A 13,500-nucleotide genomic window follows, 5' to 3' on the forward strand; every position below is an offset into this window, starting at 1 on the left:
GAAAACCAAACCATGAGAAATGTTGTTGCGTTCTCTTTGGTTATTACGGTAACTTCTACTGCCTGGTTTTCTGTGCCACGCCCCCTGTGTCAAATGTCCCAGTAAAGCAGTCGACGCACAGCAAACCGATTGCCACTTCTCGGGACGGAGAATCCTCACGGCCACGGCACGAAACGGGGTCAGTCGTTTAAAATCACTAACATCGTCATAATATTATGTATTGTAGTCCCGCTTTGTCGCAATTGACGACGCGGGTGTCCGTTGCAAACTGTGATCACCCCTGCAGGATTCTAAACATCTATGTTCGAAAGGCAATGTTTTGGATGTCGACATCAACATAGTGTTTTGCACTTTACCCCGAAGACGCTCCATCTCTGCTTTTGAAAGAGCTTCCCGTGTTGTCATTCGTGCACATGATTTCCATTTGTGATGCTAATGCGGTTTTATCGCAGAAACATGTACACACGCAGCCGTCTTCAATGATTTTTAAACATCCAGTCAGGCCTATTTTGAAGCTACATTTGCACTTGTTCTTGTGCTGTGTTTGCTTTTGCACTGCAACAGTGTCCTTCTTTTTGCCGTAAGGGTTGAAATGAGCTGAGGCTGTCTAGCAAGCTCAACTCTGACAAGAGTTTTATAAATACACGTTGACATTAACAGAGAGATTCTTGACCTTGGCAGGGGAAAAGTGCGACGCAGAATCTAGTCGGAGGTTTTTGGTGGGGGGCCCCCATTGACCCCTGACATGCTCGATGTCATTTTTTGAGTCGTCCTAGCTTCTAGTTTACAGGCGGATTGAATCTGGCCTGCGAGACAACACTCAGAGAAGCGCAAGAGAAAAAGAAGCTGCAGGTTGAAATATGTCCACTTGATGTTGCCAAAGCCAAGTGTCTCTCACAAAGACACTGTACTTGTATTTATTTATCTCTGTCTTTGTCTGTATCTCTGTATCTCTCTCTTCTCTCTCTCTCTCTCTCTCTCTCTCTCTCTCTCTCTCTCTCTCTCTCTCTCTCTCTCTCTCTCTCTCTCTCTCTCTCTCTCTCTCTCTCTCTCTCTCTCTCTCTCTCTCTCTCTCTCTCTCTCTCTCTCTCTCTCTCTCTCTCTCTCTTCCACCCATTTTCTCCCACTCTCTGTCTCTTTCACTGTCTGTGTCTCTCTTTTTATTTTCCTTTGTTGCTCTTTTTCTCTTTCACTGTCTGTGTCTTATTTTGCTCTAACTACAGTGTTATTGTTACTGTACAGTGACTGACTGCCCATTTTGCACATCTGGTTAGCTGCTACTCTTGCACTCTTTGCACTACTGTATAATACTATACATAGCCATAATTATTTAGTATATTATTAGTACTTCAATACTCCAACTCAATACAACATTTTGTTTATATCTGTACATTCAAGGAAACTGTGCGGATCAGATGTATCAACATTTGGTTCTGTATACATGTGTACTAGAATGACAATAAAGTATATCTGAATCTGAATCTAACTTCATTTTCTCCTTTTCTCTTTCTCTCTTCCTACCCTTCGCGCTTTCTTTTCTCTTTTCTCTCCTTCTGTCTTTCTATTTCTCTTTGGATTTCTTTCTTCCTCTCCCTTTCTTTCCCCCTCTCTCACAACTTCTCATTTTATCTCTTTTGTTTCTCACGCTCTCTCCCTCTCTCTTTCTTTGTCCCGCCCTCTCTCTTCTTTTCCCTTCCTCTTTCTCTTTTTCCTTTATCTCTCTTTTTCTTTATCTTTAATCGACAGAATGTTTGTTCTATCGTGTGGCCCCCGAGTTAAAATGAGTTTGACACCCACTAGAATCTAGTTAGTAAAGCTTAATCCAGTGCCGTGAAGATGCATTTCCCTCCTTGATTTCTATGCTTTTTGCATATGTGTCACTCACAAAATTTTCAGATCATCAAACCAATTTCAATACCACACAGAGACAACCCAAGGAAATGCGAAAGGCAGTTTTGAAATGTTGATTCCACAAGTAAATTTATTTGTATAGCCCTTAATCACAAAGAGTCAAAGGGCTGCAAAGACTACAGATTATTGCAAACCACAGACTATTATGACACCATCCCCTGATCTAAAACCTACATGAGGGCAAGGAAAAACTCAAAAACCTCAACATGAGGAAAATGAAGAAACCTTGAGAAGGGACTTCACATGAGGTAATCCCCCTTCTAGGATGACCAGGCTGCAAAGGATGTTGCAATAACAAATAATACACGTATATTGTCAACATAAAATATAGGTTATTCGTATGCTATAGAATAGAATTGTGTTTTAAGCCTAGATTTAAACAGTTCTTCTGAGGTTGCAGATCGCATCTCGGGGAAGAGCATTACACAACACCGGGGCCCAAATGGAGAACGCTCATGAACCTGCGGATCTCTTCTTGGCTCTTGGGCTCTCTAGTAGACCATCATTTTTAGAGCGAAGGCTCTGGACCAGAACATAGGGTGAAATCAAATCTGAAAGATATGAGGGAGCAAGTCCATGAATGATTTTGTATACTACCAACAGTACCTTAAAATCACATCTTAAGCTAACAGGGAGACAATGCAGGTTAGCTAAAATTGGGGTAATGTAATCAAACTTTCTAGTCTTAGTTAAAATACCCGGAGGTAGGATTACCACAGGGAGGTCCCTTCTCAAGGTTTCTTATTTTCGTCGTGCTGAGAATTTGAGTTTTTCCTTGCCCGTGTGTTGGTTTAAGATCAGGGGATGGCGTAATTGAAACCTTTGTAGTCTTTTAAGTATTTTGTGATTACGGGCTTTCCAAATATATGTGGCTTGACGACCATCTACCTTTGTGAAATAATAATTGTCTTCTGAACCTAATACTGAGTTGGGCACGTTGGCAGCGACAACAGAAATCAAACGTTAACGATAATTGGTATTGAGTCTTTTACAATGCTCGGAGTTTTTGGAGGGAACTTTGGCCCACTCTTTATTGCAAAATTGTTTTAAAGCTGCCATATTGGAGGGTTTTCTGTCATGAACTGCCTGTTTAAGGTCATTCCACAGTATCTCAATCTCAAGCTCTTGTCTTTCGGATCGTTGTCCTGCTGCATGATCCAGGAGCACTTGAGTTTGAGGGCACGAACTGATGACCGAACGTTCTCCCCCAGGACCTTCTTGTAAACAACCACAGCAAGTTGTTCTGATCCTGGGGCAGCAAAGCAGCCCTAGACCATCACACTGCCACCCCAATACTTTATTGTTCGCATCATGTTCTTTTTGTCAAATACTGTGCCATTTTTACACCAGATCTAATGGTCTGCTCATCTTCCAAAAAGTTCAGTTTTTGACTCATCAGTCCACATAATGTTTCTCCAAAAGTCTTGAGGATAATCAAGTTGTGAGACGATTCTTTGTGTTCTTTTGTGTCAGCAGTGGTTTTGCCTGGGAACACCCCCATGGATGCCATTTTTGGCCAGTGTCTTTCTTATAGTGGAATCATGAACACCGAACTTAACTGAGATCAGCGAGGCCTGCAGTTACTTGGATGTTTTTCAAGGTTCTTTTGTAACCCCCTGGATGAGCCGTCGTCTCACTGTTCCAAGTTTTCTCCTTTTGTGGATAAAGGCTCTGACAGTGGTTCGCTGGGGCCCTACAACTTCAGAAATGGCTTTGTGACCTTTTCCAAACTGATAGTTTTAAATCACTTATTTTCTAACTTGTTCTGAAATTTCTATGGACCTTGTTCTCAAGATTTTGCAGCCTACTTCACTAGATGGAACTTAAGGGATTTCTTGATTCAACACAGGTAGTGGAAATCAATTTTTAGTGTGACATGTGAAATTGATTTCAGCTTTCCCTAAATTGTGGTTAGTCACAGTTACTTTGTGATTTAACAAGGGTAACAATTACATTTTCATTTAGGGCCAGATAGGTTTTAAGTTACAAATTTTTATTAATAACGCGTTTAAGTACTCATTACCGAAAAAGTAATTGCGTTCCAGGAACACTCTCCTCTGTGACTGGTTGCTCCCAACACTGCTCATTAGTACAGTATAACACTATTACCTTGTTATGGAGATTGACAATTTGCAGAAGTCAAGGTGCGTAGTAATCGTTGTGAAATACTGTATTGCAAGAAAAAGAAAGAACCTTTTGTAATGCTTCTGTTGACCTGATTTCAGATTGAAGTTTTTAACATGACTTGAAAGTGAGATTGCTTGTAAAATGTTTTTTTTTTTTTACTATTACAATTCTCTGTCAGCTGTTAAACCAGCCGATTTGAAGTGTGATGTATTTGTTTGGCAAAAGTTATTACAGATATTTGAACTAAATTGGGAAATAACAATTACTTAACCAGTTTTAAACATTTTACCTTGACCTCTAAACATGCTTAGCCCCAGAGTGGTCTTTGCCCCTTAAAAAAAAACATTAAACAGCTACACACCTTAGGCTAAATGTACTCCAAACTCAGTACTGACAGTAAAGAGTAGTCTTCATTCTGCCACGCTGTAGATATTCAAAATTTAAGAGTGCAGGGTTATAGAAATATCTACAAGCCAGTCACAAACCCTTACGATACCAAACTGTATGTAACATCCTACATGCCGACATTTCTTGTGTAAATTTTGTGTAAATTATAACTATAACCTTATCCTCCTTATTTTATAACCCTATCTTCTCTGTTCCTTTATCTTCTCGTTTTTTTTACCTCACTGTGAATCTGTGATACTGGAGTGTCATGCCCAATTTGTCACGGGGCGTGGTGATGTCGAAGGAGTGATCGGACCAGAACGGAGGCAAGAAGGGAGAACTCAATTGCGTGACGATCCATACGTTTTATTTAACAAAATAAAAGTTGTCCAAAAGTCAGGGACAAGACAAACAAAAACATTCTTACAATCAGAACAGAACGGTACAGAGTTCCTCCGGCACGAACTCAACAGGACAGGGCTTAACAGACGGAAAATGTTTAAACCTAAAACAGGACAAGGCATAGCAGACCTGGGATTGTGTAATGAGCCAGCGCCCGCCAAACCCAAAATCCAGCCTTAAATAGCAGACCAGCAATCAGCTGATCTGCTGCAGCTGAGTTCGGGGGCGCGGCAGACTGGTAGCCATGGCGACCGTGACACAATTTCGTTGTCACAATATGTTAACCCGTTTTGTAACAATGACAATAAAGGTATATTCTATTCTATTCTAATCACCTGTACCAGAAGTGATACTAAAACACATTTTTATTCTATAGCATATGAATAACCTATATTTTATGTTGACAATATCTGTGTATTAGTTGTTATTGCAACATCCATTGCAGCCTGGTCATCCTGGTAGGGGGATTACCTCGTATGCGGTCCTTTCTCAAGGTTTCTTCAGTTTTTCTTTGCCCTCATGTAGGTTTTAGATCAGGGGAAGGTGCCATAATAGTCTGTGGTTTGCAATAATCTGTGGTCTGTGCAGCCCTTTGACTCTTTGTGATTAAGCGTTATACAAACAAACATGACTTGACTTGACTTAACAGGTGAAGCCAAATGCAACCGCCTTATGTTATATGTGATGTTCACACATCTCCAAAATGTAAAATTTTGGTCAAGCAACAGGATTTGTTGATACCTCACATATCCGCTTCCCGAAGTTTACTCCGTTAATAAAAAATGTGGAATTCAGCTTATTGTTTTTCAGCAATATTTTCAGCACCTCTTATTGAAATCGTATTAAGAAGAAATTAAGTTTAAAAAACTGGGATGAATGAATTCTAAAGAGTACGTGTCTTTACAGGTGACCTGGACCCAACATACTCAAAGAAGTCAAAATGTTGCCTCAAGATTTGAAGCAGGTCCGGGTCCTGATACTCAATGACAAAGAAAATTTAGAGCGGACCCTCTTCAGACTCGATCAAGGTCTATTTTATTTTGCTGTTCGAATTCTTATGATCTTTCATAATTATTGCTATTAGTATTGTTATAACAGTCTCTCTGAAAACAGCTCAAGGCAAAACGATATTTCCCCTCTCTGTGTTGTGCTTAGCAATCGGGCAAATTTTACACCCCCAAAAAATCAAATATATTCATTTTCTTCAGGTTTTGAGCTCCAGTTCCGCCTGGGTCCAAGTCTTCAGGGGAGGAGAGTTACAGTGCACACAAACTACCCCTCTGACGGACAGCGGTTTGAAAGGAACACATTTCGTGTATTGACCTGGAAAAACCCGACGGGACGAGAGGATGACTCTGATAAGTTTTGCCATCTGGATATCAAGGTGGCGGGTTCTTTTCAGTACTACTTTGGGTTTGGGTAAGTCATAATACATTTTCATTTGCATTAAGAAAGCTAGCTTAGTAGCAATTAAAAGGATGTCTGCCCGCTTTTCTCTTGACCTGGGTATATCTTTGAAAGTTCTGCTTCATTTAGTACTTCGTTTGATGGGTCGTTTTCAAACCCTGTAACTACTGTATTCAATATTCGTGTTATACTAAAATAACAATTCATTTTTGCACAGGGAGACTGAGAAGTCTGGAGGAGGCTACATTGTGGTCAACCCAGTTCTTCGTGTTGGCCCAGAGAACCGTGTCCTCCCATTGGACTGCATCACCATTCAGACCTATTTATCCAAGTGTTTGGGGCACTTAAATGACTGGCCAGCAAGACTGCAGGTTGCCAAGGAGTCCGGTATGTGTGAGGACTGTAAATGTTGCTTGTTGTTTAAAACACAAATCGATTCTTTTTTAGTATTTTTGTTTGTAGCTGTTTTCTTCTGGTTCTAATCTAATTGTGCCATGTGAGATACAAATAATGGGTATGTTTATTTCCTAGGATACAACATGATCCATTTCACGCCTCTGCAGACACTAGGAGAGTCCAGGTCATGTTACTCCTTGGCAGACCAGCTAACCTTCAACCCTGAGTTCAGCCCGGAGGGCAAAAACTATAGCTGGAAAGATGTGGGCACCCTGGTGGAGATGATGAAGAAAGAATGGAACATGCTGTGTATTACTGATGTGGTCTATAACCATACTGGTATGTGAGAACGTGAAGTATCCAGTGTTTTTCTGAACTATTTAGATTTAATTATTCTGTAATTTTTCTTCAATACATAATACGTGTTTTTGGGCACATGTGGCAAATTGTCCTGACAGTGATCATTTAATTATACACAGGGTTCCTGCGGATCCTTAAAGTCTGAAAAGGCATTAAATTCATTATTCTAAAAATAAGGCCTTCATTGGCATCAAAATGTCTTAAATCCGATTTTAGAAAATATTAAATTTAACCACAAAGATTTAGTAACTGGATTATCCATTGATGCAATTGATTTATAAATTGTTCACACCCAGAGAGTATGCAGTACTTTTTTTACTTGCATGTGTTTTTATAATGCTACACTGAAAATTGCTCACGAATATAGCAGTGTTGTGTTTTTCCAAAAGTTTTACACCAGACCAGAAAGTCATTTTTTAAGCATCATGAGGAAATTGCTTCATGAATGTAGCAGAACAATTCTTTAGAATTAGTAGTTAGCTGCCATTTTTGACTGAGGATCTGTGAAGTACTGTAAACATCCTTTTTATTTATTGTTGTCAAAACTTTGGAGAGTGCTCCATTTTTCAGATGGAAAGTTTTTAATTCGACCAAATTGTGATATTTAAAAAAAAAAAAGAAATGGAATATGTTTAAAAAGGCTTCTGATTCATGTGGTGTTTTTTTTTGTTTGTTTTGTTTGTTTCAATTGTGTTTTATTGTCGACTTGGTCTTGAATTTGATCTCAAAAGGCATTTAAAAAAAGTCTTACAAAGTTCTGAATTTAGCTTCCCTTAAGGTGTAGGAAACCTGTACACAAGAACATTTCAAATACGTTACTTGTGTATTTCTTATCCTTTTTGTGTTTTTTTTTCTGTTTTCAGCCGCTAACAGCAAGTGGATCCAAGAGCATCCAGAATGTGGCTACAACCTGGTAAACTCGCCCCATTTACGGCCAGCCTGGGTCTTGGACCGAGCTATCTGGCACCTAACCACCAGAATAGCAGACGGACGCTACAAGGACATTGGCCTTCCAGCTGATATCACCAATGAAAATCATCTGAATGTAAGTACATTTATTATTTTATTTTTTTATTCTTTGAATTTTCGAAGCCTTAATCCTCTGTAATTGGACCTCGTAAGCACATAGACTCCCCCCTTAAAGCTGACTACCATTGAATTCAAGTGTTGTGATCAACCTGGTGATATTGAGCTTTTTCCACTTTTGTTTAATATCAGCGATATTTCAGAGTCACATCTTGTATGATCCATGCACTCGCCCTGGCCCCTTCAAAAGGAGATCATTTAATTCATATACTGCATTTGTGATAGGGTTTAAATATTCTCAAATGAAAGCTGAAAGTTGATGAACAGCATGCAATTTTCTCAAATACATCTAAATATCTGTGGTCTGCGAACACTGGTATCGGGTAATGGATCATTTTGTCCTTATTTTTTATTACATCGTATTTATTTGTGTATACCGAAATGTTTTCACCTTAAAAGAAATACTTAAATTTTGGGGGCGCGTTTAACCGAGGTTTTTTTATTTTTTTTTATTTTTTGGTTTGAACAAATTTATTGACACTAAAAACAGAAAACAATCATGACAATCTCAACAGCAATTAAGCACATTCACAATATTATATTCCAATATTATGTTTTTAACAGCATACACAAAGTGAGGTTTGAACAAACCTTCTCGAAAATCAAACATATTCACAATTTCATTATATAACATCTTTGTTAGTGTCAATAGATCCGTCCAGGCCAAAGTCGATTGTCCTCGGTCTGAACAAATCCACTGACACCAACAGCAGCAAAACACAGCCATCAAGCATATTCACAATTTTTTTATATTTGACAATATGACGTGACGATATGACGTTTTAACATTTTTTCCTGACATTTTCAACATCAATTAAACAATTTCAGAGTTATTTTCTTTTAACAGTAGTTAACCAGCGTGTAAAAGGCAATACTATTGTGCAAGGGCATAGCTCTGCCATCCCACCCTCCCAAGCAGCATTCTTCCAGTCCTCTGTGTGGGTCCTTTCCCTTCTGCGTGGGTCCTCTCCCTTCTGGGTTCCACAACCCAGGCCGTTGCTGCCGGGACTCCCACAGTGTAGCTCCGGCTCCCCCCTCCGGGTGGGTGCAGACGAGTCTTCTTTATGGCTGCGTCCTAGGCCCGCCGCTCGCAGATTGTATGGTATCTGCAGCCATTTGGAGCACAGCCACGGGGGGAATCTGCCTGCACCTCTATACCAGCAGGTTTCTGGAGGTCCAGATGGCGTCCTTGATGGCGGCGAGAGTGAGCCAGTCCCTGGCAAAGTCGTTCCGAGGCCTCCTCGACCGACTCACCCCGTAAAGCACGTACTGTGCATCAGGGACCTCTCCTGCTGGCAAGTCCGGGAACTTTCCTAGTTGTTCGGCCATTGTCCACAAGACCTGGGCAGCGCTGCACTCACAAAAAAGGTGCCTCACCGACTCCTGGGCGCCACAGCCAGGATCCCCGTAATTGACAATTAATGATCCGTCGACATTTATTGCTGATCTCATTTGCTCAGCTTTAGATGAAACAGGTATCGAACTTGGATTGTGGCGGTGAGGGCGACGGATCCTTACCACTGGGCCAATAGTATTGTTGATGACAAAGGAAAAGCCTATTCTTTTTTTTTTTTTATCATCACACTTTTTTTACTCACCGTGCTACATTTTACTCTGTTGTAATGGGGCATTATGGGAAAGGGTTCAGCTAAAACAATGTTGTACAACGTGAGTTAAAATAGTGTAATGATGAGATAAAATTGAATGCCTTTTCCTATGTAATCTAGAACCCTAGTGGTCAAGTGGTTACACAGTGGAGTTGGGCTTTATTATTATTGTTAATATTTTTGATTTTATTTTGGGGTTGGGCCACGATAGTATATTCGGACATTAAACATGTCCGGGGTCCAGAAAAATTGCAACCACTGTTTAAAGGTATATATAATGGATAATTTTGGCTGTTTCACTCTATATAATTGATGTACCTAACATACTAGTGTCCTAATGACAGAGTCACTGACTACACAAACACGACATAAATATTAAAATATATTGAAATAAACAGAAGTAAAATTGGGGGCAGGTTGTGGGAACCCAACAACCATTATAATTTTATTGGGAATAGGCTATTGGAGATTCCAAATAGTTCAGATTCAGATTCAGATTCAGATTCAGATCTACTTTATTGTCATTCTAGTACACGTGTATACAGAACGAAATGTCGATGCATCTGACCCCCACAGTTTCCTTGAATGTACAGATATAAATAATGTTGTATTGTATTTTGGCTACGTATAGTATTTTACCATAGTGCCGATAGTGCAAGAAGAGTAGCTAACCAGATGTGCAAAATGGGCAGTCAGGTTAACAAGTCAGGTACACAGTAACATTAACACTGTAACAATAACGCTGTAATTACAATAGTGCAGAGAGCAATGTGCAAGGAGTGGCAAGCTATAAAAAAAAACTGCCAGTAGTGCAAAAAGTCAGATTAGCAGCCGTTTAGATTTAAGTTAACTATATGTTAGATTGACCATTTAACAGTCTAATGGCCAGGGGGACTAGACTATTGCGGAGCCTGGTGGTCCTGCACCGCACACTGCAGTACCTCTTCCCAGAGGCTAGCAGAGTGAACAGTCCATGATGGGGGTGAGAGGGGTCCCCGGTAATGTTTTTAGCATGGGATAGGCAGTGCTTTTGGCCAATGTCCTGAATGGAGGGAAGTGTAGTCCCGATTATTTTCTCTGCTGTCCTCGTTACCCTCCTCACACTACCCCAGTCGGTAGCGCTGCAGCCTCCACACCACACTGAGATACAGCTGGTCAGGATACTCTCTATGGTGCCCCTGTAGAATGTAATGAGGGAGGGTGGGGGCAGGTGGGCTCTCCTCATCCTCCGCAGGAAGTACAGGCGCTGCTGTGCCCTCTTAACCAGTGATGCAGTGTTCACAGACCAGGTGAGTTTGTTTGTAATGTGCACCCCTAGGAACTTGATACTGCTGACAACCTCCACAGCCTTGTTGTTGATGCAAAGTGGGGCATGGTTGGGCTGGTTTTTCCTAAAGTCGACAATGATCTCTTTAGTTTTGTCGACATTCAGGACCAGGCTGTTGTCCCTGCACCAGCCCACCAACTGCTCCACCTCCTCTCTGTAGGCCAGGTCGTTGTCATCCCTGATGAGGCCCACCACTGTTGTGTCGTCAGCATACTTCACGATGTGGTTTGTGGCGGACCTAGGGACGCAGTCGTGTGTCATCAAGGTGAACAGCAAGGGGCTTAGGACGCAGCCTTGGGGGGAGCCCGTGCTGAGGTAGATGACATCTGAACTGTTCTGACCTATCCGCACTGATTGGGGTCTGTCACAGAGGAAGTCCAGCAGCCAGTTCCGCAGGGGGGTGTTGAAACCCAGGAGTCTCATTTTGTCTACCAGATGTTGTGGGATGATGGTGTTGAATGCTGAACTGAAGTCCAGGAACAGCATCCGCACATGGGTGTTCTTCTCCTCTAGATGTGTCAGGCTCAGGTGAAGCGCAGAGGAGATGGCATCCCTGGTGGAGCGGTTTGTCCTGTAGGCAAACTGAAAGGGGTCGAATGAGGAGGGGAGACTGGAGGTGATGTGCTCTTTAACCAGTCTCTCAAAGCACTTCATTATGATAGGAGTCAGTGCAACGGGCCGGTAATCGTTGAGTGATAAGATCTGGGGTTTCTTTGGCACTGGGATGATGTTGGCAAATTTGAAGCATGATGGTACTTTGGCTTGGTCTAGCGAGGTGTTGAAAATGTCTGTTAGTACACAAGCCAGCTGATCGGCGCACTCCCTAAGTACCCGCCCCGGAATGTTGTCCGGGCCTGGAGCCTTCCTTGTGTTGACCCTTCTCAGGGTCTTCCTCACGTCAGATGAGTCCAGGTGGAGTGCTCTTTCGTCCTGATTTGGAACCGCTTTCGCTGCAGGGGTGCCGTTTTGTGCCTCGAACCTTCCAAAGAATTTGTTGAGGTCATTCAGAAAGTCCATGCTAGTGTTCTGCACTGGGGCGGTGGTTGGCTTGTAACTGGTGATGGCCTGAATGCCTTTCCACATATCCCTGGTGTTGGTTGTGCTGAGGAAACGTTCCTGGATTTTTTGACTGTGCGTTCGCTTTGCTAGTCTGATAGCCCGGTTCAGGTTAGCCCTCGCTGATAACAGCGCCTCCTTGTCACCAGATCTAAAGGCAAGGTTCCGTACTTTTAGTTGTTTTCGTATTTCAGCAGTCATCCAGGGCTTCTGATTGGCACGGGTGCATATAGTTTTGTTATTGCTGACGTCTTCTGCGCATTTACTGATGTAGGCTGACACAGAAATGGCGTACTCATCTATATTTATTTTGTTGTTGTAAGTGGCAGCCGATTTAAACATGTCCCAATCAGTGCAATCAAAGCAGTCCTGTAGTGCCTCCATTGCCCCCTCAGACCACACCCTCACCTGCTTCACTGTAGGTTTTTCTCTGGTCAGCAGGGGCTTGTATGCTGGAATTAGCATAATAGAAAGGTGATCTGATGAGCCAAGGTGGGGGCGGGGGGCTGCTTTATATGCACCTTTGATGTTTGTGTAGGCCAGGTCTAATGTGTTCCTACCTCTTGTAGCAAAGTTTACATGCTGATGGAAATGCGGGAGAACTGTTTTCATATTGGCCTGGTTAAAGTCCCCCGCCGCAATAAAAATGCACTCGGAGTAAGCATGCTGCAGTTCACTCACAGTTCGGTAGAGAACGTCCATTGCCTCCTTCGTATTAGCGCTGGGGGGCACGTACACGGCAGTAATGATGGTCGCGCTAAACTCCCTCGGTAGGTAGAAGGGTCTGCAGATCACCGTCAAAAGTTCAATGTCTCGTGAGCAGTGTTTCGAGATTATCTTCGCATTTTTACACCAGTTGTTGTTGGTATAAATGCATAGACCGCCCCCCTTGCTTTTGCCGGTGAGCTCGCCGCTTCTATCAGCGCGGAAAGCAGTTAGCCCCACAATGCTAACAGCGTCATTCGGGATAGATGAGTTTAGCCATGTCTCCGTCAGAATTAAAGCACAACAGTTCGTCAATTCGCGGTTCGATGTAAATTCCACTTGTAAATGGTCCAGTTTGTTGTCCAGGGAGCGGACGTTGGATAGGAAAATGGATGGTAGAGGCGTTTTGAAGGGTTTAGCCTTCATCCGAGCCGTTAGCCCGGCCCGACAACCTCGTTTCCTTCCCCGGTCACAGCGCTTCCGCTTGCCACTTTTACTCGCTGCTTTGTAGGCCGCTGCGTTCTGTTGACGTAGCACTCCGAGGCTAAGTAAACACTCCAGAGTGATCGTCGAAATTTGCGCTGGATTTCTGGATGTTCGCATATCCAGCAAAAAACTGCGATCGTATATTAATCTACAGTTAGAGTTGTCTTTGTTCGCCCTCATAAACTGAGTCGAAGATTGGGGTTTTTGACTAGAATGTGAGAAACTGTCGGGAGCAGATCCAGC

The 13,500-nt window shown here is 42.2% G+C and overlaps 1 protein-coding gene across 2 annotated transcripts in view; it reads left to right on the forward strand.

Annotated features, from left to right (window-relative positions):
• The first annotated feature begins 52 nt into the window (after positions 1-52).
• Positions 53-13,500, forward strand: part of agla (amylo-alpha-1,6-glucosidase and 4-alpha-glucanotransferase a) — a 46,545-nt gene continuing 33,097 nt past the window's right edge. For both annotated transcript variants that reach the window (XM_088346890.1, XM_088346899.1), the window contains exons 1-6: positions 53-178; positions 5,734-5,855; positions 6,036-6,246; positions 6,452-6,621; positions 6,766-6,969; positions 7,854-8,035. In XM_088346890.1, the coding sequence (XP_088203016.1) occupies positions 5,768-5,855; positions 6,036-6,246; positions 6,452-6,621; positions 6,766-6,969; positions 7,854-8,035 (855 nt within the window). In that variant the 5' untranslated portion in view covers positions 53-178; positions 5,734-5,767. The remainder of the gene's footprint in view (positions 179-5,733; positions 5,856-6,035; positions 6,247-6,451; positions 6,622-6,765; positions 6,970-7,853; positions 8,036-13,500) is intronic.

The sequence above is a fragment of the Urocampus carinirostris genome, chromosome 1 (genome assembly GCF_059441175.1).
Source record: "Urocampus carinirostris isolate Australia breed hairy pipefish chromosome 1, RoL_Ucar_1.0, whole genome shotgun sequence".
In the NCBI taxonomy this organism is placed as follows: domain Eukaryota; kingdom Metazoa; phylum Chordata; class Actinopteri; order Syngnathiformes; family Syngnathidae; genus Urocampus; species Urocampus carinirostris.